Source organism: Hetaerina americana, unplaced genomic scaffold (genome assembly GCF_022747635.1).
Source record: "Hetaerina americana unplaced genomic scaffold, ioHetAmer1.1.p SCAF_18, whole genome shotgun sequence".
Taxonomy (NCBI): Eukaryota; Metazoa; Arthropoda; class Insecta; order Odonata; family Calopterygidae; genus Hetaerina; species Hetaerina americana.
Window position 1 is genome coordinate 11,456,313 of NW_027286741.1, and position 23,214 is coordinate 11,479,526.

The following is a 23,214-nucleotide window of genomic DNA, read 5'->3' on the forward strand; positions in this document are numbered from 1 at the left end:
AAGAAGAGGTCGATAGGATATACAATCAGTTAGAGGACATGATTGCATGTGTTCCTGCAGGGAAACATTTGATAGTGATGGGGGATTGGAATGCCACAGTAGGCGAAGGAAGAGATGGTGATGAGGTAGGGGACTACGGTTTAGGCACGAGGAATGACCGCGGGGAGAAAGCAGTTGAGTTCTGCAGGAGACAGGGCTTAGTTATCACCAACACTTGGTTCAGACACCACAAAAGATGCAGGTATACATGGAAAATGCCAGGTGACTCGGGAAGATATCAGCTAGATTATATCCTGGGTAGACACAGGTTTAGGAACAGTGTGATAAATTCCCACAGCTTCCCGGGAGCGGATGCGGACTCAGACCACAATTTAGTTGTTATGAAATGTAGCGTACGTTTTAAAAAGATAAGGCAGGGGCGGCGAGTTAGAAAATGGAATGTAGAAGCATTAAATGGGTTGAAAAGAAAGGAATACAAACAGGCGGTAGAGAAAATCATGGAGGACGGTAAAGAGCTAAGTACTATTGAAGAAAAATGGGAATGTATCAAAAAAGGGTTGTCTAAAGCGGCAAAAGACACTATTGGAACCGTTAACGCTAAAAGGACTCGTAAACCATGGATCACGGATGAGATGATTGCAAAAATGGATGAGCGGCGAAAATGGAAGAATATAAATACAGAATTAGGCAAAATGAAGTACAAAGAATTGAACAATAAATTGAGGCGGGCAACAAATAAAGCAAAGGAAGCATGGTGGAAGACGAAGTGCGAGAATATGGTAAGTCTGCAGAGGAAGGGGGAAATCGGTGCGCTTTACAGCATAGTTAAATCTTTATCGGGAAGTAAGAAAGGGAGATCAACGATAGCAGTTAGAGATAAGGCCGGTAAGGTAATCGTTGACGTAGGAAAGATCCAAGAGAGATGGAAGGAATATGTAGAAGAACTGTATAGTAAAGAGCTTAGACCAACAAAGTTAGACATTGAAAAGGAACATGACGTAGAGGAAGATAGCTTAGGTCCAGGCATACTAGACAATGAGATAGAAAGGGCATTAAGGGAGATGAAACTAAATAAGGCCGTGGGGGTAGATAACATTCCCATGGAACTTTTGAAATGCTTGGGAAAATATGGGAGGAACAGGCTATATGGGCTGATCCGTAGTATTTATGAGGAGGGAATCTGGCCGGAAGACTTTGTGAGATCAGTTTTAGTTCCTATTCCGAAAAAGGTAAAGGTCAGGCCACGTCATGTGAGGACTATAGGACAATTAGTTTGATATCCCACGCAGCTAAGGTTGTTCTCGGGATCATAAACAAAAGGATAGAGAGTAGGGCAAATGATTACTTAGGGGATGATCAGTTTGGGTTTAGGAAGGGGAGAGGTACGCGTGATGCCATTGCAGTAATGAGATTATTAATCGAGAGGAATATAGAACACAACCAGGAGGTATTTGCCTGTTTCGTAGATTTCGAAAAAGCGTTTGATAGAGTAAATTGGGAAAAACTAATGAGTATATTGCAGAAAATAGGAATAGATTGGAGGGAAAGGAGGCTAATCCGCAACCTGTACATGTCTCAGACTGCTCAGGTGAGGGTGGGAAACGGGGAGTCAGGATGGGCAGTGTTAGGAAGGGGTGTAAGGCAGGGTTGCCCATTATCACCGTTGCTGTTCAACTTTTATGTTGAGGAAATCATTAAAGAGGCATGGGAACACCTGGAGGTAGGAATGAAAGTGGGCGGGGAATTTGTAAAATCAGTTAGGTTTGCTGATGATCAAGCTTTAGGTTGTCAGTGAGCCAAGGGGTTGCAAGCATTGCTTAGTGAATTGGAAATTCAGTGGGACAGGTATGGGATGAGAATAAATATTAATAAAACAAAGGTTATGCGATTTTCTAGAAAGAAAAAGGCCAAGCTTAACATTAAAATAGGAGGGCAAAAGCTAGAGCAGGTAGAACAGTTTACGTATCTCGGTAGTGTTTTGGACCAACACGGTCAAAGTAGTAGGGACGTAAGGAGAAGAATTGCGCTAGGCAAAGAGGCTTTCACAAGGAGGAGGGAGTTGATGACAGGGACTTTGAGTAAGGATGTTAAGAAAAGACTCGTAAAAACTTTGATATGGAGCGTAGCTATGTATGGTGCGGAAACGTGGTCATTGAAGCAGGAGGATAGACGTAGACTGGAGGCTTTTGAAATGTGGGTGTGGAGAAGAATGGAGAAGGTGAAATGGACAGAGAAGAAAACAAATGAGGAAGTACTTGGTATGGTGGGCGAAGAGAGGGGTTTGTTGGGAGCAATCCTATGGAGGCAGGAAAAGTGGATGAAGGGGGTGTTGACCGGCAGTGGGATGTTGAAGACGGTGATAGAGGGTAGAATGTTGGGCAAAAGAGGAAAGGGAAGGAACAGGATAGGGTTGTTGGACGGGATGAAGGGAGGAAGAAAGTACTCAGAGATGAAGAGGGACCTGATATAGAGTAGGATGATTGATTTTGTGTTTTGTTAGGAGTAATAAAATATTTATTTGTTTGGTAGTTGTGTCCGTCCAAAAACCTACCTTAACCGGTAGATTACTTTAAAAAAAAAAAAAAAAAAAAAAAATATATATATATATATATATATATATATATATATATATATATATATATATATATATATATATATATATATATATATATATATATATATAAACATGGACCTATGCTCAACAAATAATATTCAAAACTAGCACAACCTGGCACCCAGCAAATAATTATTTGGATCTGGCCAAGTCACCTGCTTGGTATTCTCATATGGTTTGAATGAATGCATACAATATTTTCAATTATTTACTTTGCATTATTAAATTTACCATAACCAATTTAAGCATAGGGAGTAATTATCATCATGCTTTTCCAAAACACACAAAAGAAAAAGCACTATTAACAGCTGTGAATTGAGACTAAATGGAATCAATATTAACAAAATAATTACATTATATGAACAGATCTCTTGATATCAGAGATTATAATGGAACCAAACCCCTTGGCTTGGATGGTTTGCCCTGAACACATCATTGAGTGATACTTATTTTGATGGGCCCAGCTTTGGATTTGGTCCTTGGGATTGAACCCTTCAACGGATCAAATGGAGAAGCTGCTCTGGAGTAGATTTGGTCCAAACTCCAAACCAATTCATCCATATAAGAAACACTTGGACTGATCATTAAAGCAGCTTTTCTTATCTTAGTTTTTAATTAGTTACATGGTGCTCATTAACTTTGAAGCATAAACTTCAAATTTGTAGTCTTAGGATCAAACTCAATGGACACACTAAGGGGATTAGCATAGCAACAGTCCTAACAATGGACATCTTGATGACAACCTTATTGCAGGGAGGCTCAATCACCAAAACAATTAGGATGTTAAATTAATCATTAATAATAAAGATTGCCCCAAAAGTTGCTATGAAAGCCTAGCTGGCTCAACAGTTAAAGCAGTAATAATTAAACATTTTCTGTCGGAATACTACCTTGATCAAAAAGTTCCCGGAATAACCACCGTGTGGCGCTCCCATCGTTCCGATTTGAGTTCTGTTTTTTTTGTTAAATTGGTACATCTGTTGTTGATATTCCCTTTAAATCTTAGTGTCATAACTTGACATTTGCAAAAGTTACGTAGCCAAGAGTACATCTATCTCTGTGTGTGTTGGCGATTTTTTACAATTTCAGAAATGGATTTAAATTTGCAACAACGAACTTGTATTAAATTTTGCGTAAAAAACGGATTTAGTGGCGCACGGACGTTGGAAATGTTGGAAAAGTGTTTCGGCAACGATTCTCTAAAAAAAACGGTCGTTTACCAGTGGCACGAGCTGTTCAGAAGTGGTCGTGAGTCAATCGAAGATGATGAACGCAGTGGCAGACCATCGACATCGAAAGTCGGTGAAAAAATTGATAAAGTAAAAGAAATGTTGGTCAATAACCGCAAATTAACCATCAGAGAAATAGCGGAGGACTTGAACATTGCCTATGGATCCGCCCAAGACATTCTGGTTAATGATTTGGGTTTCCGTCGTGTAGCAGCAAAGTTGGTGCCAAAAGACCTCAATTTCATGCAAAAAAGAGACCGTGTTGACGTCGCAAAAGACATGATTTGCGAGGCTGAATCCGATCCCACATTCATCAAAAGGATCATTACTGGAGACGAGACGTGGGTTTATGAGTACGACACGCAATTCAGACATCAGGCAAGTGAATGGCGTTCACCAAATGAGCCGAGACCAAAAAAACCACGTCGTTTTCAGTCAAAAAAGAAGGCAATGCTGACGGTTTTCATGGATTACAACGGTGTAGTGCATCATGAATTTTTGCCAGAAGGCCAGACAGTAAACAAAGAGTATTATTTGGGCGTTATGAGACGTTTGCGTGAAGCAATTCGCCGAAAGAGACCAGAAATGTGGGCAGAAAACTCGTGGATTTTGCACCATGATAACGCACCGTCGCACAGTGCTATCATTATTCGTAATTTTTTGACGAAAAATGCAACAAATACCATCCAACAGCCACCGAATTCACCTGATTTGGCTCCCTGTGACTTCTTTCTGTTCAATCGAGTTAAAAAACCATTACGGGGAACGCGTTTTAGCAGCCGAGAGGAAGTAATGGAAAAATCGCAGGAAGCACTGATGGACATACCGAAAACCGAATATAAAAAATGTTTCGAGGATTGGATCAAGCGCTGGCATAAGTGTGTTGCAGTCGATGGGGATTACTTTGAAGGGGACAATATAGATTTAGATGAATAAACTTGTATTTTTAATTTTCTGAATAAATTCCGGGAAATTTTTGATCAAGGTAGTATATTGTTAAATATGTGCTCCAATAATCCATTGCTATAATTGATGACCTTCATTTGATATATTTATTCATTAAATCTAGTATGGTGATATACATTACATTCTATTAGGTTAATAATGACTCATCCCAATATAAGTTGCCTGATATTATAACACTCCAATTATTTGGAAAGTAGTTTGTTTATTTCTGTGAGTAAGCTGGAATAATGCCCATTATTCTCCTGTCTATTACAGCCTTCAGCATTCTATTGCAGTCCAATATCCATCTTCCGTGCCTTCGTTAGATTTCTCCCAACAACGCTCTCTCCTCTCCCACCATGCATAGTACTTCTTCAAAAAATGATATGAAGGCTCTCACCATGTGAATATTGTAAAGGCTGCATGCTTCCAGGTGTGTGTTGCTTCCTGTTGACAAATATTTTGCCAATATTACAGCAGGTGTTTCCAGCCCTGAACATGCTAAAAGTAATGCTGGTGAAACTGTTGTCAGTGGAAAGCAACACATGCAATGGAACCTGGAAGCATGCAGCCTTCATTATTAATTCTTTGCCGCTTTCCATTGTGTCCATTTGACCTTTTCCATTCTTCACCACACCCACATCTCAAAACCTCCAATCTATGCCTTTCATCTTGATTCAATGACAAAGGCTCTAAGCAATACAAAATCACACATCAGACCAAAGTTTTCAATACTTTTTTCTTAACATCCTTACTTGATTTCTATCATCAATTCCCTGCTTGGGGAACAAGATTAACTTTATGCTTGAGGAATAAGATAAACTATTAATAGAGCACTTTCTACCAATTTCATCAAATTAATCACTACCAATTTCATCAAATTAATGGCATCTTAAGCCACATTTATACTCTTCAGCTTTAATTTAAAATGATCTCCCAGTTGACCAATGTACGTGACGGCAGAGTTACTGCATTTTTTCTATCATTTTTATTTTATCTTTAGCATGATTAACCAAGGATATCAGGGAGTTGGTATTGTTGAATTCAATATTGAATTTGTCTTTTGTAATATTTTCAGGGTATCCTCTGCAATATCCCCCCATACTACATCATTTTTGCAAAATAAATTCCTCTTTCTCATAAAAGTTATTGGCCTATTTTAATTCATATTCTTATCGCTATATCCCAACTACTTTAACCACTTTGCTGCAAAACACTTTCAAGGTAGGTATACTGTTTTAACTGTAAACTATGTAAATTTTTAACTGAGCTTTTCTATATTTGAAAACCTCATAACATAGGCGGAGGGGCTTCCCTATTTTATCCTCTTGAATCTGACCTTACACGTCATTAATACCAATTCCTTATCTCAATTTGCAGCCACTCTTCAGAAACTAGGCAAATAATGACATTTTTACTAAATCTGTACCTAACCATAATAGGTAAAATGTCTTATGTCTCATTGAATCCCCGGACATTTTCCACTTATATTTATAACTATAGTGGTGGTTAAACCAAGTGTTGATAGACATTAAATCCTATCCCCTACAGAACTATATTACTTCTCTACACAGCTATTTCTTGTCCCTAAGTCATAGTATTCTACCTCACTGGCATCTCTACCTCCACCAAATTTCAATCCCCCGTTAAAAATTTTTCCTCCCAGGGATACCCACAATCATTTCCTTGAATTGATTGCATAACCTATTCATTTCTTCCTCCCTATGTTTACTAATTGGAATGTAAACCTGAATAATGGCTTTCAGCTGGCTGTGTATCATCACCTGATGATGATGTGCAGCATCGAAACCATGGTCGGGTGAAGTATTAAATCTTTATGTGGAAGTGCTAAGTTTCTTTTTCTACCCTCATCATGAAGGCATTCAACAAAGTTAAGCCTGAAACTGTTATGCTCCATTTTTGTTCTGATTCTGGCTACCTTTTTGCTCAATACTATTGCCGCCTCTCCCTGGCTCCCTTCCACTTTGCTCTTTATTACTCTATAACTATGCCTCCAGTAATTCCTGTAATCCTTCCCTCACCTCGTACAGTCCTAAAATATCAATATTTGCCCTCTTTATTTCTCACTTTCTATTTACTAATTTCCAATTCTTAACACATTCCACCAGGATTGGCCCTCTTCTGAGTCTTCTTTCTACCGTTGTAGTTGACTCTACCTTGCAAGGATTTGGTGTAATGATGACCACAAAAGCTTTCTCCCTTCCAAAACCAGGTGCAACATGGCCAAGAGGGCCAGGTCGTGTAGTTAGCTGGACTCATTTTGATAATATTGTCCACCATAGTTTCTTGATATAAATAATTGAGGTAGTTTCCCATTGCCTTTCTCAATACTTTTTAACCATGACACCAAAACTCACATGACCAACCCACTTAGGACAGATGCCTTCGCAGACCCCTCACTGATAAACAGATACTGCACCTTTCATCTGGCTCCTACCCTTCGGCCTAACATATGGATGACCCTAATGGGTGATTTCATTGGTTCCACCAGCACAGCTCTTAAGGTAAACTTAATGCACAAGCCTCTCTGGGTTGCAGTTGATGCGCAAGGATATAGAGAAGAATGAAAATAATCTTAGCAGTGATAATCAAGGCTTCCATCAATATGATAGTAATCAAGATGTCCATTGCTAGGGCTATTGTTAATCTCTTTGTGTCCATAATACCGTGGCACTAAAGCTACAAATTCAAAACTTAAGCTTTGGAATTGACGATGTGTTTGATGAACCATGAGACTTATAAAAAACCGAGATAAGAAAAACTGGCCCAAGGAGCAGACCTATGGGCTCTTGTAGGGATGAATTTGTTTATAGCCTGAACTGCACCCACTCCAAAACCATTCTGGGCATGGAGGCTCCACCGTCTCAACTTGACTGCCTTCCACTCTCACTCATGGCACTGAACCCCCACTGCTTTCCTAGAACCCTAACTGAACCCAATTCCTTCCCATTCCTCCAGGATTCAAAGTTTTTCTCCTCTGACCTAAGCCATTTGTAAAATGAAGCAAAGGGTTTGGTTCCAAGTAGAACCCTTTGCATGAACACCATATTGGGTTCCACAGGGGAACTGAACCATTTAAAACAAATGAGTTCCTTTGCCCTCCCTTGGTGACACTGGGATCGCTTGCCCTGAGACTCATATAATTATCCATGAAGTTCGAAGCTGATGACATTTAGCATAACCATATCAGAAGACCATCAAAATATCTTTGAGTAACTGGAAGAGCATCAATCACATTTCTGGGAATCAGCCTTCAGGTGTATGATTAAAGATTCCAAAAGTTAACAGGTGATCAAATCCAAAGCTTTTCTCATTTCACAAAAAATTCACCAACCACAATTAATTCAAGCTAAATGAAATACCACTTAAGTGGCAAATTAAACAAGCAAAGATAGCTACTTCAAACTTTGTATAATATGTGAGGCAGCAAAATAATAGAACAAAATTTTCTTAAGAGCTTACAATGCCTGCCTTCCCCGACACCTCTGCCCAATTCACTCTGCTGCCATTTTCAGAAAAAATTAGCTCAATTGCTGTCTTTGAAATTGCTTGATGATACTTAACATCAACAGAACAGACATTCCTACAAAAGAAAAAAACAGGAAGAATTAACCATTGATATAAAGTGTTCACAAAACAAACTGAAAACAGCAGTAAATGAATAAAATAAAAAACTATTCAGTCTAAAGCAAATGCTTCTCATTTAAGCTTACATGTACACACCAAGCACATATAGACACAGTAAAATGGACATACATGGACAACACATTTGGCACATTAATGACCACAACACACAACCATAATTTTGATCATATGATACTGAAATAAAGTTAGCAAAACATCAAGGGACGTTAAAATGGCAAAAAATAGTCAATATCAGCAGCAAACTGTCTTTCATTGATTTTATAGTGATTTATGAAATTAGAAAAGCAAATACAATTATGCAATATGGAAATAGTGAAGCACAGTAAAACGATCCACAAATATTGCACTCAATTAATACCAGAGTCCTTAACTTTCATTCCTCAAGCAATTATTTAACCACCATACACTCATTAAAGCAAAGACTCCTTTCAACATGCTCTCAGGTGGAGGTATGAACTAAGTATTAAGGGAACAACCCTATATCGATCAACAAATATTTGATCTCTCATTGGGGTGATATTGCAGTCTTAGAAGTATTGAATTAGAGTAAGTATGTCAGTTTTCAGAGGTAATATGCAAAATTATGGTTTACATTGGAGCTAAGCAAAAGAATTGCATCATGAGGTATATTTTCATAGTAGCTGTTTAGCACTCTTGTTTTTTACAGGGATTCTTGCTTTTGTAATTTAAAAATATTTTATTACTATCTTCAAAAAGCCAAAGATGTTCTTCACTGTTTACATGGGTTAGTATCTAGATATTATGGCAGTATCATGAAATGCCATACCTTCTAATCAACAAGACCATTGTACCATCAAATCAACAGTTCAAAGTTACTTACATTTCATAATGAAGAACTCTCATCCTATTGATGTAAATGCCAAAACCATACCAAAACTTGGAAACACGTGACAAAAAAATATGGCTCTAGTCCAGAACCCAAGTTTACAAAACTGGTAGCCCAATGGGAGAGCTCTCTTCTGGATGGTTCAAATATGGAAACATTGGAAATTCAAGAAGACCATCTAGGTTGTGCCTTTGCACCATGCTTAAATTTTGCTATAGTATTGACAAAGGAACTAGTCACATCAACCAAAATATATGAATTCATGAGCTATTATGTCTGTATAATATGAAAAAAAAAAATTTTACTTTGCAAATTATGTAGACTTGAGCTAGAACCCCTGCTTCTCAAAAAAGTTAATTGAAATTCAATAATAAGTAGGTCATCTTAAATTATGTGTTTTTTACTCTAGATTAAATGATATATCACACTTCCTGGCCCATGAGATGCACTTTTTTACTCCAAAATGTGCTCATAAATCAGCCTGCATCTTATGAGCCAGGAGTACACAAGTCCAATGAGAAAAATACTTACAAAGTATTTTTCTCACACCAGACATAGAAAATGGTTGCCTTTATAATAAATTTTGATAATATCATCTTTTTGAGTCAGTAGTATGCAATTATTTGAATACTTTTTTGCAAGTTTTTTCTAAAAAATTTCCAAATTAATTGCAAATTTATTCAATGTAGCATGTTTAGCCACATTTCACACGTGGAGCTGATTTGAAACTATGCATTAGGCTAATAAGGATGATGCCAATACAAATATACATTGTTTCTCTCCAGATAAACTCAGAGCCTAGAGGCATTTAATTTTGAGTATTATGAGAGTTTTATGAGGCATAGAAAATGGTTGCTTTTAATAAACATTTCAATAAAATCAATGTATTAATGGTAACTCAGCATCACCAAAAAGTTAGAATGATGATAGCCTATTGGGATCACAAGAGAGAAAATTGTCATGCAGTACTGCATATATAGTTGAAGTCACGATTAACCTTCTGAACACAGAAACAAGGTAGCTGAAAGGCATATTAGCCCGCCACTGAGGAGATGATATGAGAATAAAAGAGCATTCTTGAATAAATAGATATAAAAAACTTATTTTATAGTCCTCGTTTTAACCATTCAACATTTTTAGCTTTGTAGCTGCATGCATAATTTACAAGTTCATGTGACCTCTGTAAAATATGGAGAGTTTCATTGGACCAAAACTGTTGGTTATATCGAATGATTTTTTACAAATTTAGACGCATTAACAAATATAAACGACAAATATTTTAAATTGCATTTCATACATGTTATGAATTAGAGCTGTTTCAAAGTGGTATTTAGTGGGTGCTCTGTCTGTGTAATTGGCATGCCAGAGCTATCACAATTCACATTGTCAGTGGATGAATTGACCATTTCCCAAAGACCGTAATCGAAATGGCTATGAAGACTATTCCACATGGGCACTGTATTAGTTTGGGCATATAAATGAAGTGAACTACAAAGTTAGCTAATAAATTCCGAAAGGAATGGTGACAGCGTTAAAGTAATTCCCCACCAACGCAAGCATTGACTTCAATTAATGGGAAAAGAATAATGGATAACATGTCTGCAACAACCTAAAAAAATGAAAATGAGAACAGGCTGAAGAAGCTAATGCCTGAGGAATTACCATATTTTCCTATCGATAGCACGTGCGTTCAGATTCTCAGTTTAGTAAAACAAAAATGCTCAGTTGATCGAAAAATGACAATGCATGTTCTGCAATGAAAATTGAAAACATCCAAACATTTACACACCTATGTACACAATAATTTAAAGAAGAGTCTCGCAAAAATAAATAAGTCTGGAAGCATGCCTTTCTAACTGCATTCTATTTTATACAGATCTGCTACTTTTAAAGTTATTTCATCTCATAAACCCATGAGAAAAGAAAAAACATATAATTTCTATACTTCATTTATTCTAATACGTAGTACTTCACGTATACACAGAGTACAGCATATTATTTACATGTACGTTTAATATGATAGGATGGATAGGTAGATCACTCGAATTTAAGAAATTCGTCACCTGAATCGCAATTAAATGAATTAAGTGCATTTATTATCTCTTCAGGCACATCACCGAGTTCACTCTCCAAAGTTAACTATTCCTCATCTTCCAGCACTGGCATTGAAATATTACCCAAAGGTTTTTCAAATCCATTTTTTAGACAAGTCCTTCTGACCCCCTGCCAACTTTCCAGGATCCACCAGCTTATTTCTTCATAAGGCACTCTTTTAATCCTTCCTGATTCTGTGCAGTCTTTCATACCAGACATCATCCACTTTTCCCAACTAGAACGTAACTTTGACTTAAAAGATTTATTAATGGATAAATCCTGGCAGCCTCGCGATTTCCTTTTTCTTTCGCGAAATTGATGACTTCTAGCTTAACCATCGCTGTATACGATTTTCTACTCCATGGGTAATTTTCTTGAGAAAATTCTAAATTACAAAAGCTTGACTCAATTCAGGTTTGAAACAATTACCACTTACACAGAACTTTGGAGGGTGTATAGAACAGCAGGGTGCCAACAATAACAAAGCGAGGTAAAGCAAACAGAACAAGGAAATTCTACTTCATTCATTCTCTTATTTTTTTATATTTGATTTGCAGAAAGTTAGTTTATATTGCAATTAAAAGGGCAAACAAACTTATGTCTCCTTTCCACTTATGAATCATAGCAGAAAAGCAATAAGGCAGCATATTGTGTTGACTTGCAAATATTGATCCTTCTGTAGTTTGGAATTAATTTCTATCACCTGGCACAAATCTTCTGCATACTTACGGTAGATATAGTCACAGGCAATTATGATTCCATGCATTCATAGGTTGTTACCATCCATTAGTGCATGGATATAGACGTCTTTTACACACAATTTATATATTTATACGCACATGTATAATATTTACGCGCATATATGTACTTATACAGATGCGCAGCATCTGTACATGTTCAAGATAACTATGAAGCTCTGGGCGTGCAGTATCTATAAAAAATTCATGATAACTACAAAGTTCTGGGTGCGCGCCATCGATGGAAACATACGGTAATAGAAACGCAACTGGTTATCATTAATTTTCAGAGCTATGACTCTTCCAATTTAAAACTTTGTTTAAAAAACACAATGAGATTTCTAACACCCTGAATAATATTTATAATTTCTTAAGTCCGAGTCTGCACCCTGAAGTATTTTTCAGAATAATGATGATCTAACAGCCATGAATAAACCATTTTCAAAACTGTCTTCAGAAGACAAAAGAGGGAAAATTTTATGAGAAAAGGTCTGTGTGATTACCTTCTGTTGAGACTAGAAATTCCATGCATGAAAAGTCCCACTGAGTACCTATTGGCTCCCAATGTGAAACAACTATGATTTCTCATGACGTATAACATTTAATATAAGCTATACCATTTACTCTTTTAATGATAAAAGAGGGCTACTCAATAAGCAATGATCACAAATTTTTTATTCACTAAATTTAAAATGCCAAATTTTCAGTTTTATATCCATTGTTTCCTTGATGTGTGATGTAGTAGTAGTAGTATTTATGGGAGGCGATCGACAGCTGAGGTCATTTCCGCCATAAGGGATGGACAGGAAAGGATGAAGGGTGGAGAGAAACCCGGCGTCGGCATTAGCCTACTCTTTACGAAAGGCACCAAGGGGTCTGCAGTTTAACGTCCCATCTGACGGATGGCGTACTCACTCAAAGTGCCCTCCACAAAGCACCTCAAGTAGCGATCGAGATACCTCTGAAAAATATTCAACACCACCAGGATTTGAACCCGGGCCCTCTGGGTGGGAAGCCAGTACGATAGCCCCTGCACCATCTCGATCCCCCAATTTGTGATGTATATGTAATTTAAGTTTCATTGACTCAACTTCAGTATCGCATTATCACCAGCTGTTCCTAGTTGTAACATGTTCAGGTCATCCACACCAGCTTTAACGATGAAAAATGTTCACAAAAGGTGTTTGTTCACTTTTGAAAACAGGAAAAAGTCACATGGGGCTAGGTCTGGGCTACAGGGAGGGAGAGGTATACACTTCACATTGATTTTCAGGAGAAATTTATAATTTCTGCGTGGGTCCTATTATACCAAACTCAACCTAATATGATGACAGAGGACACTTTGCTTTTCCCATCAGAGAATTCTTATTATGACCTTGTTTTCATTGCAGTGTAACATATTCAGGATGGAGATCAAGTAGTCATGCTGTAATGAAACCTAGCCAGTAATAAAAATAATCTATGTGGAAAAGCAAAGTGTCTTCTTTCATCATGAAGGATTTCCAGCATTTTATGCTTCAAACTCTGGGGTTCATCTATACATCTCATAGCCAATTTTTCTGTCACCAACAAGTTAGCGGGACCAAGGTAAATTTTCAACATTAACAATAGTATTATTAATGTTATTCTGTCATATTCTCTCACAATGGCAGCAGCAATTTTGATGTAGACTTTCGATAGGGCAGTAATTGGAGCTCTGGAAGCATCTTTCTCTGAAATAGATTGTCTCTCCTATATAAACATTTAAAGCCATCTTCTAGGGGCAATACAGGAAATAATTGACTCTTCATAAGCTTCTTGTAGCATTACATTGACCTCAGCTAATGACTTCTTCAGGTAAAAAAAAATTTCAACGGATTTTCACGTGCTACTTCCATGGTAGGTGTACTCAACACAGGAACAGGTGCAATTTCAAATGACGAATATTTATCATGATTATCCAGTTGTTTTTTAATGAAGAGCAAATGTGTTCACAAATGTGGAGTGGAGAGTTGCTAGTTACAGTGACAGTGAGATCAGAGAAAGAGCTTCTCACAGATATGGTGGTGTTTTATCAGCAATCGATAGCAGTGAAGTCTGCGTAGGTTTTAAGCAAGGTCAGGGTATCAGTTGCCAATGTTCTGACAACAGAATAAGCTATCGAACTGTTGCCACCTGACACACTGGCCCAGGGTAAAAACCACAAAGACTCAACCACAAGCTTCTTATACCTTTATTTTGCGAAGTGCATTTCAACTCAATGAATTAACATCAGGGCACATGATAATGAATCAGTAAATTGAAGCATGTATCATGAGATACAGGTATATGTGTACACATAGGAAAAGCCAAAGAAGTCAATATATAGGTCATCTATTATATCCAGACTGACACAATGAACTTGTGCAGTAAGCAATTTTTCCATGGAAGAATGTTTTCTGGGCACCCTCTATGCAAGTTCATCATTATAATTATGCACTATAAATTGACAACAACTTTTTAAATCCACACCTAAGATTTAAGGATTCGGGTGATCATTATATTTTAATATATGATTCATGGGGAGAAATATATATAAACATAAAATTTACAAGGGAGCGTATAAGTCTTTGAAGTGTATGTCCACACAGACCCTTGTTCTATTAACAAGTCTGTACCAAAAGAACAAAATGCCTAGCAGCCTAATGCAAACTTTTGCTTCCACAAATAAAGTTATCTATTTTGTACCCTCTAGAATCAGCAAAAGTATTATCTACAAAAACTTATTTACCTCTATCTATGTCCTATTATTGATGGATTCTCCAGAGAGTGGCTGAGTCCAGGGAGTCACCATTCCAATTTCACACAAACCTTTTCCTCAGACTATCCACTTGCCTCTCCCTATTTCACAATTCATGACAATTGACAACAATCTTATTTATTTTTAGATTAAGTTATGATGATTTATAGGTCTTACAAAAAGTCTAGATACTCGATAATGAGATAGCGTACCTTATAAATGAAAAAATCAATCATGATGAAACAATTAATGGAGACCAAATATTCGACATTCTATATCAGACATTTTGCCAAATTTAAAGTACGTTAACATATTTCTATGACTAGTGGAGGGGATTGGGAAAGACATAAATGGCTAGGCAAATGCTCTTCAGGTCTAGAAGATAAAGTACATACAAAATTGTATTGATTTTGTTGGGATGGACATACCAACTAGCCTTAATATAGTACACATTATTCACCTTATAATATGACAGTAGTCTACTGGAATAGGTTTGGTTTTCAATGGACTCAGAAAAACATAATACTGTGCTCTAAGTTCAAATAACATGACACAAAATATCCTTAACCCCAAGACTAAATAATACAGTGGCTTGCTAATTAACCTTAATCTATAAAAATAAATCTAGACTACTAGAATACTGTCTAAAGTATCACTCTAGTTTATGTTTAAACTTGTATAATCATAGAATTGTATTATATAAGCAGTCATCTGATGAGCTGGTAGAGATTCAAAATATTTATAATTGAAAACTCAATGTGAGAGCAAGTCATTAGTTAAGGTTGTGTTAAGCAAGATTTTTCCAATAAATGAAACACCTAATGATTCTCAATTTTAAATAATTAATAAATGGTATCAGATATTTTTCCATGCATGGTATATAATTATATACACATATAAACATAAACATATATGCATATATATGCTTACATACATATATTTATTCACATGAAAATAAATATAAGGAAAAGGGAAACAAACACACATGAAGGACGAATACAGGAGGTGTGGGGAAGGTGGAATCGAGCAGATGACAAGCACAAAAATATTTCCTTGACCGGGACTTGAACACTGGATCTTTAAAATTGCCAGGCTGATGCTCTAACCACTTGAGCAATCGAGGAGACATAATTTACATATGTGCTCAAGGAAACGTAATGTATACATGTGATCGCATCCCTTTTTCTTATATCTATTTTCATGTGAATGAATATTTGTCTGCCATACGGTGAGTTTTCATGTTTGAATTCATACATCTTTATTTATTCACACACACACGACACTGTGGCTATGAAATGGCAAGGAATCCTGGGTCAATATTTCATAAATTCTCCATTCTCAACAATTTTTACAAAAACTAAACTTGAATATATTATTAATTAATTATTATTAATTAAAATTAAATTAGCATTAATTATCTTTAACTGTCAACTCTGATTATATCTACTGTGTGAGATATAAACTTACTCTTTTTGATCATAATTCACCACCATAACAGGTTGAATATCTGCTACCTTTAACTTCGTAAAGTTGGTTGAGATGAAAAATGGGCAGCTGTGTAGAGCTGGTCGGGAGGATGTTTTGATAAAAGCCTCAATCCATAACTTATAACAGCTTGAGAAAATGTAGTTGAATATGACTTCTCCATACTGCAAATCAACAAGCATTAAAAACTAAAATTATCATTCTGGTATTTAAATAATTTAAGTGAAAATTAAACAGTGGGATGTTGCACACTGTAATCGAGGGGAGAATATTTGGCAAATGAGGAAAGGGCAGGAACAGGATAGGGATGTTGGACGGGATGAAGGGAAGAAGGAGGTACTCAGAGATGAAGAGGGACTTGATGTAGAGTAGGTTGCTGGATTGTGTTTTGTTAGGAGTCACAAAATATTTATTTGGTAGTTATTTCTATCCAAAACCTACCTTAACCGGTAGATACCTTAAAAAAAATTAACTCATGACCCATATTTTGTCTCGTACTGACATGTCCGTAAAAACACCTGTGATGACTGGGGTGAGGTAAAGCTTTGGATTTCTTAGTGGCGCTTGGATAATGAATTACTTCTGCATGACATTAATAGATATACTGCCTTCAATACCCTCAGGTATAATAAAAAATTGTTATCCTATGTTGATAACAAATATTGAAACCAATGGAAAAACTTTCTTGGGATACTTCTTGACCTAAACTAAAATCTTTCCAATATTCTTTTTTGAATAAGTAAAAAGTGGAATTCTGCCTGTTATATGCTACCTGTCGTAATGCATTCTCTTGGTGTAGATATGAAATCAAGTATTTCTTCTGCTCATATTTTTTTCATGTTCCACATGGTGTTCCGGGATTCATCTCTCCAATGGACCATGATTTTGAAATTCCAAGATAAATCACTGGATTTATAAGTTACATAATATAGCACTCATTGTTGACCACTATTTAAAAAACTGGTCTTCCTTTACTATGCTTTCAGTTTATGATAGCAAAGTTTTAGTTTACACAGAGTTGCAATTGACTCATCTGTAAAGAATCACAATTATCATTGTCACTGCACCAGGAAAATTGATGAATTACATGCTGTAGTAAAGAAGTTGAAAGTGTATATTATAGAATGAACAAGCTGTAGAATGCTCTTCAATCTTGCATCTTTGAAAGCCTAAGACTGAAAGTCTTGACATTGCTTGTATCATTTAAAAGACAGTTACATTAGAAGTAGTAGTTTTAGGGAAGGCGACTGTCAGCTACGTCATTTGCACCATTAGGGATGGATAAGAAAGGATGAATGGTGGAGAGAAACCCAGCATCAGCATTAGCTTAGGTGTCCACAGCTTAATGTCCCATCCAACTCAAAGTGCTCTCCACAAAGTGCGAACTCACTCCAAGTACTTTCCACAAAGCAACTCAGGTAGGGATCAGAATACCACTGAAAAATATCTACCCCTGCTGGGATTCAAACCCGGGCCCTCTGGATGGGAAGCCAGTACATTAGCCACCGCACGATTGCAACGGCAGATTCAACAACTGGCTCCGTGAACATATGAAATGACCAGAAAGTGGTTAGTGCAACGGAAAAACCCAACATGGACTCTGAGAATATAACAGAAAAAACGGATGTAATAAAGATGACCAGGGTAAATTATAAAATTCCCAATAATAAACCTGAGAAGCCCAAGGCGAGTTTGAGTGTTACTCAATTGATTGGAAAAACAATTTGCCGAAGTAGTAAAGGACTGTGATGCAGAAAAACCATCCGTTAAAGTGATTAGCTTCAATGAAAGTCATAACTTCAAGGTGATTCAAAACAGCAGGAGAAGAAGAAGTCCTCCAATTGCTGAAGCAGCAAGTGATGATTACTCGATCCCACAGAAAATGCACGTTTAAGAGCGGAATTTCAAGATCGATACCACTGCCGAAGATAACAAAAAGTATGTCTAAGAAAAATTCGAATTGGTTCAATCAGATATTGAGGGATCTGGGTTCGAATCCCAGTCAAGGCAAATGATTTTTACACTCTGAAATTGTTGCATTGAAATGCACATTAGCGGATGACTTCATTGAAAGTTACTGTTGCGGCATCCCCCGCAGTTTCTTTGGAATTTGTCAAGGTATAAACAGCCTAAGTGTTTAAAAGTTGGCTTTAACCTCATGGACTGTGGTGTGTTGCGCACAACTACAAATGCCTTTGATAGTGTATGTACAGTATTTTGTCACAACATCTTGTTCCTTTAAAAGCCCTAAAATTTCAGAGTTTAAGAGGACGCCTCGATAGCTGAAATGGCTAAAGCACTCAACTGGATATTGAGGGATCTGGGTTCGAATCCCAGTCACAGCGAATGATTTTTACACTCTGAAATTGTTGCATTGAAATACTTGTTGAATATTAAATGGTGCTATGAACCCATTGAACTAAATACAAATGAGGCTTTTAATAAATTTTTTGATAATCTATATCATGGCATCCAGTTGTTTACTCCAACTATCACTTGTAAAACTAGGAGTTTTCCTAGGTAGTTTAGCTTTGAACTGAAAAATTTAATTGGTAGGAAGAAATTACAGCACAAATTATATAAAGAAACTGTTTTGCAATCTGATTATACCAAATTTTCACAGTTAAGGTCAAAATGTGCTAAATTAATAAGGAATTGTTACAACATAACTCGAGTCAGCTATCCAACATAATCCAAAACATTTTAGGAATCATGTCAGCAGTATGAGGAAGACGGACATACTACCCAATTTAATGCTTTTTAATGATCTTTCTGCTTGTTCATATGATGACATTGCAAACCTTTGTGCAATCTATTTCTCATTCGTGAATGTAAAACATGATAGTACTCATCTGCACAATTTTCATACTCAAACCTCTATTTCTATCTCATCTATAACAATCTCAGTGGATGACATCGAAACTAAATTATGCCAACTTGACCTCCAAAAGGGGTGTGGTCCTGATGATATCCAAGCCCAACTTCTGAGTATGTGTCTTGTGCCATTACTTTATGCTTTGTATATACTATTTAATAAATCCCTCACTGCTGGATGTTTTCCTAGGGCACTCTGAATCCACATATGTAGTACCAATACATAAGCAGGCTAACAGAAATAACGTATATAACTATCGCCTGATTGCCAAGCTATCAATAATAGCAAAAGTCTTAGAACCATTGGTTGTAGATCAGCTTACTCCTATCTTTAATATTGTCACTATTCCTGAGCAGCATGGTTTCACTAAAGGAAGATCAACTCTCACTAATCTTTGGTTTTTCATAAGTATCTTACAGACGGTATGGAAAAAAGATAACAAACAGATGTCATATATACTGACTTCAATAAGGCTTTTGATACTGTTAGCTATCAGCTTCTTCTTAAAAAGTTGGACACATCGGGAATGAGTGGTACCTTAAATGACTGGATGGAAAGTTCTTTGACCAACAGAGAAGTTTTAATAAAAATTAATGCATCAAAAAGTAAATGTTTCTATCCATTGTCATTTCTTTTGTATGTCGATGACTAGAAAAATTTTTAAACAGTTCAATCAATTGATAAACACCTAACTCTACAAAATTGTCTTTACAGGCTTCAAAACTGGTGTGAGCATAACTAGCTTTCAATTTCAAAAAATGCTATTCAGTAACATTCAGTCAGAAAAGGAGTCTAATGCATTATGAATATAGACTAAGCAATTATCCTACGGCCCGAATAACAAATATAAAATATCTCGGAGTTATATTTGACTCACAGTTAACATAACCTTTCTATATTCCGATACTGTAAAAACTTTAAACATGTAGAACCATACACAGTTATGTTCATCTCATTAGTTAGGCCACTCTGTGATTACTGCTCTACTGTTTGGTCACCTAACTACAAACTCCATATTCATACAAATGAATGTTTTCAAAGAAAATTTGTGCGCAAAATTTCATTCAAATTCAATCTTCACAAAGGTCATTATATTTATCATGAAATGTTACCTCAACTAAATCTTCCCTCCTTGCATAAAAACAGAAAAATTAATAACATAACTTTTCTTTATCAATTACTGCATAACATGATTGCTTCCTGAGAACTCCCAAGGGCAATATCTTTCCGAGTACCTTCACATACCATAAGGTATGAAGTACTCTTTAAATTAGATATGGAGTGCAAAACTGCCCTAACTACTCGCCTATAAGTTCGGTTATTAGAGATGCCAACAGTTGTGATAATTTAAACCTACTTTCTATCTTACCAGGATCCTTTAAAAAAAATGTTATTAAAATATCCGAAGAATTTAAGAATGCTAATTAATTGGGAAAATTTTCTTAATCGATTACACAAGGTCTAGTTAATGACTGCTACTAACATTTATCATTTTGTACCATCATCTGGCCTCTAGCAAATACTATATTTCCAATATTGTTTCCATTTTTTAATTTGAATATTATTTAGTATTGGTATTTCGTCTACTTTAATTAACCTTACTAGGTAAGTCTGAGTATCTGTATACCATCTGAACATGCCTTTTATGTATTGCAAATCAAAAATATTCTTTAATTTTAAATTGGTATTTTCATTCTCAATTACGAGTATGTGACTTCATGTAATTTGTTCCCGTTTATAATGTTTTTTGATAATTATGGAACCAATATATGTTTCTTGCCTTTCTTTGAGTAAAAGGGTTATTCCTATTAAATAAATAAATTACAAAATTGAACAATTTATATGACCAAAATAATTGGTGCATTGGTGTGTCGTGATTGCATTTGGATAGGAATGATAAGTAATTTTAAAAATATATAGACCGAGACTTATAAGTTCTTAAAAACCAAGAGAACATATAATTCACTAATTGTTCTTCTGTGGACAAAATACTATGATAGTCAATCATATCACTTCACCATAACTGTGTTGTGAACTGCAATTTTATAGATCAGCCTATAAGTAACCTAATTATTACCCACATATAAAGGTACAGAGAACAAAAAATTCATCTTAAATACAAATTTTTTTTCGAAAATAATTTCAAATTTAATGGCGACACATACCTCTTCACAACGTTCACCGACACAATTTCCATTTTGACATCTGTTAATTTTATACTCTCTGATGGAGTGTTTGTCGGAAAAAGTCACATTTCCGTCGCAATTTGATTCTTCATGCACTTGCTCATTAATCATTAAATTAACCTTGTATAAGGTATGACCACAATCATGAGGTGGTAATGGAAATCGGGCAATTAAAGTGCCCTTCACAACATCAACTGTGGTTATAACATTAGGCTTATCATCACAAATATAAGTACAATCAGGTGTTCTTTTCTCATCTGAAATATTAAGTGCCGAGCGAAAGTTACACAAAACAGCTTCATCGGTTCAATCACACAAATGAGAAAGTTAAGAAGAAGGAAATAAGTCATCCTTACCACTCACTGGTGCATAGCACTCACTATTAATAGATGTCTGTAAAATCTGTAATAGATTTATGGTCAAAAGTTACAAATTGTCACACTTGAAAACTATTACAATATCTACACAAACAAAACATACCTCATACTGAGCTGTTTCACAATCTTGAGCGTGAGCTTTGAATACAAGTGAAAATATGAATAGAAGATAGAAGAGAGTATAACACATAATGAAAAAAATGTGATAGGAGATCGTTGTTTACAAAGAAAGGCAGCCTGAAGACAGTATTGACGCCAAATTCCTTAAGTAATAACAGCCCTCAGAGAAACCATCTGCAATAAAAGTGAGTACACATTTCACTTTCTTCAGACAGATGAGATTAAATTCTATCTTACCTAAACAGGATTAACCCAATGACTCTGAAGAGCTTATATGACAAAACCCGACATGTTAGCAGAACCCAAGAATTGAAATTTCACTCAGAACTTTTGATGATTTTAACACATAGCCAAGAATCTAAAAACTCCTGAATAAGTCCTTTTCGTTCTCAAAATTCAATTTGGATGACAGTCGAGCAGCCATACCAAAAAGGAACTCTTCGTTCTGAATCCAATAGCCCACATATAATGAAAACACAGCAAATTAAGTGTGATGGAAGTAATTAACTTCCGTGTTTTCACTTCTCAAATATACATACCGTTGCCTACGTGATAAGGAAGTCCATAACCAAATTTCTCCTCGAATGCCAAGTTTCCCACATTGAAAAAAAAAAAAAACTACCAACACAAGTTCAACACAGAGGAACACTTGAGATTTAATGGTTACGCTACTTCTGCTGAGTTCGCTTACCTTCGCAAATGTTTAGTGCTAAGGTCGCTGATTGGCTTTCGCGTGTGTTTTCGATTATCTGCATTCGATTAATGAACCGCCGCGCTCGAAAAAGAGATTAAAGAACATATATGATATGAAAGGGTCTCTTCTAAACTCAATGGGTAAAACAAAGAGACTTCTACCAATGGGGAAAAATGATTATTTTATTATCTGTGAAACATATCCTTCAAGAGGCTCGAATTTGGCGGCAACGTAGCTTAACTCTTTCGTCCATTCATTCTGAGTCAATCACATCAGCCAAGGTTTGAGGTGCTTCAGAAAAAGGGAAACGTTTTAAGAATTATCTGTACTTTCTGGCGAATCGTATTCCTTCGTCTTGGCATATTTTCTTTGAAATAAATTATTATAATCTCTTTTCGGGTTAGGCGAGGAAGTAAAAAAAGACTTTTAAATTAATTTGACAAACTTGCTTTCTTTTACTGCCTTTTCCATTTTGAGAAAAATCCTCCAAAGCGTCATGCCCTTCTATATTTCTTTTACCTCTGTCACGCCGCTGAGTAGTTTAATTTGGGTTATATTAAATTAAATTTCCTAAAATTAAGTCAACT

General features: G+C 36.1%; 1 protein-coding gene across 3 annotated transcripts in view; it reads right to left on the bottom strand.

The window, feature by feature from the left end:
* The window catches only part of LOC139687227 (uncharacterized), a 55,180-nt gene extending 32,571 nt beyond the window's left edge, over positions 1-22,609 (bottom strand). For 2 of the 3 annotated variants that reach the window (XM_071584352.1, XM_071584350.1), the window contains exons 1-6: positions 22,473-22,609; positions 21,917-22,107; positions 21,793-21,838; positions 21,416-21,693; positions 16,358-16,539; positions 8,272-8,392 (exon numbers count right to left, since the gene is read on the bottom strand). In XM_071584352.1, coding sequence (XP_071440453.1) covers positions 8,272-8,392; positions 16,358-16,539; positions 21,416-21,693; positions 21,793-21,838; positions 21,917-22,003 — 714 coding nt within the window. In that variant the 5' untranslated portion in view covers positions 22,004-22,107; positions 22,473-22,609. The remainder of the gene's footprint in view (positions 1-8,271; positions 8,393-16,357; positions 16,540-21,415; positions 21,694-21,792; positions 21,839-21,916; positions 22,108-22,472) is intronic. The other variant, XM_071584351.1, reaches the window with a different exon arrangement.
* Positions 22,610-23,214: the final 605 nt, after the last annotated feature.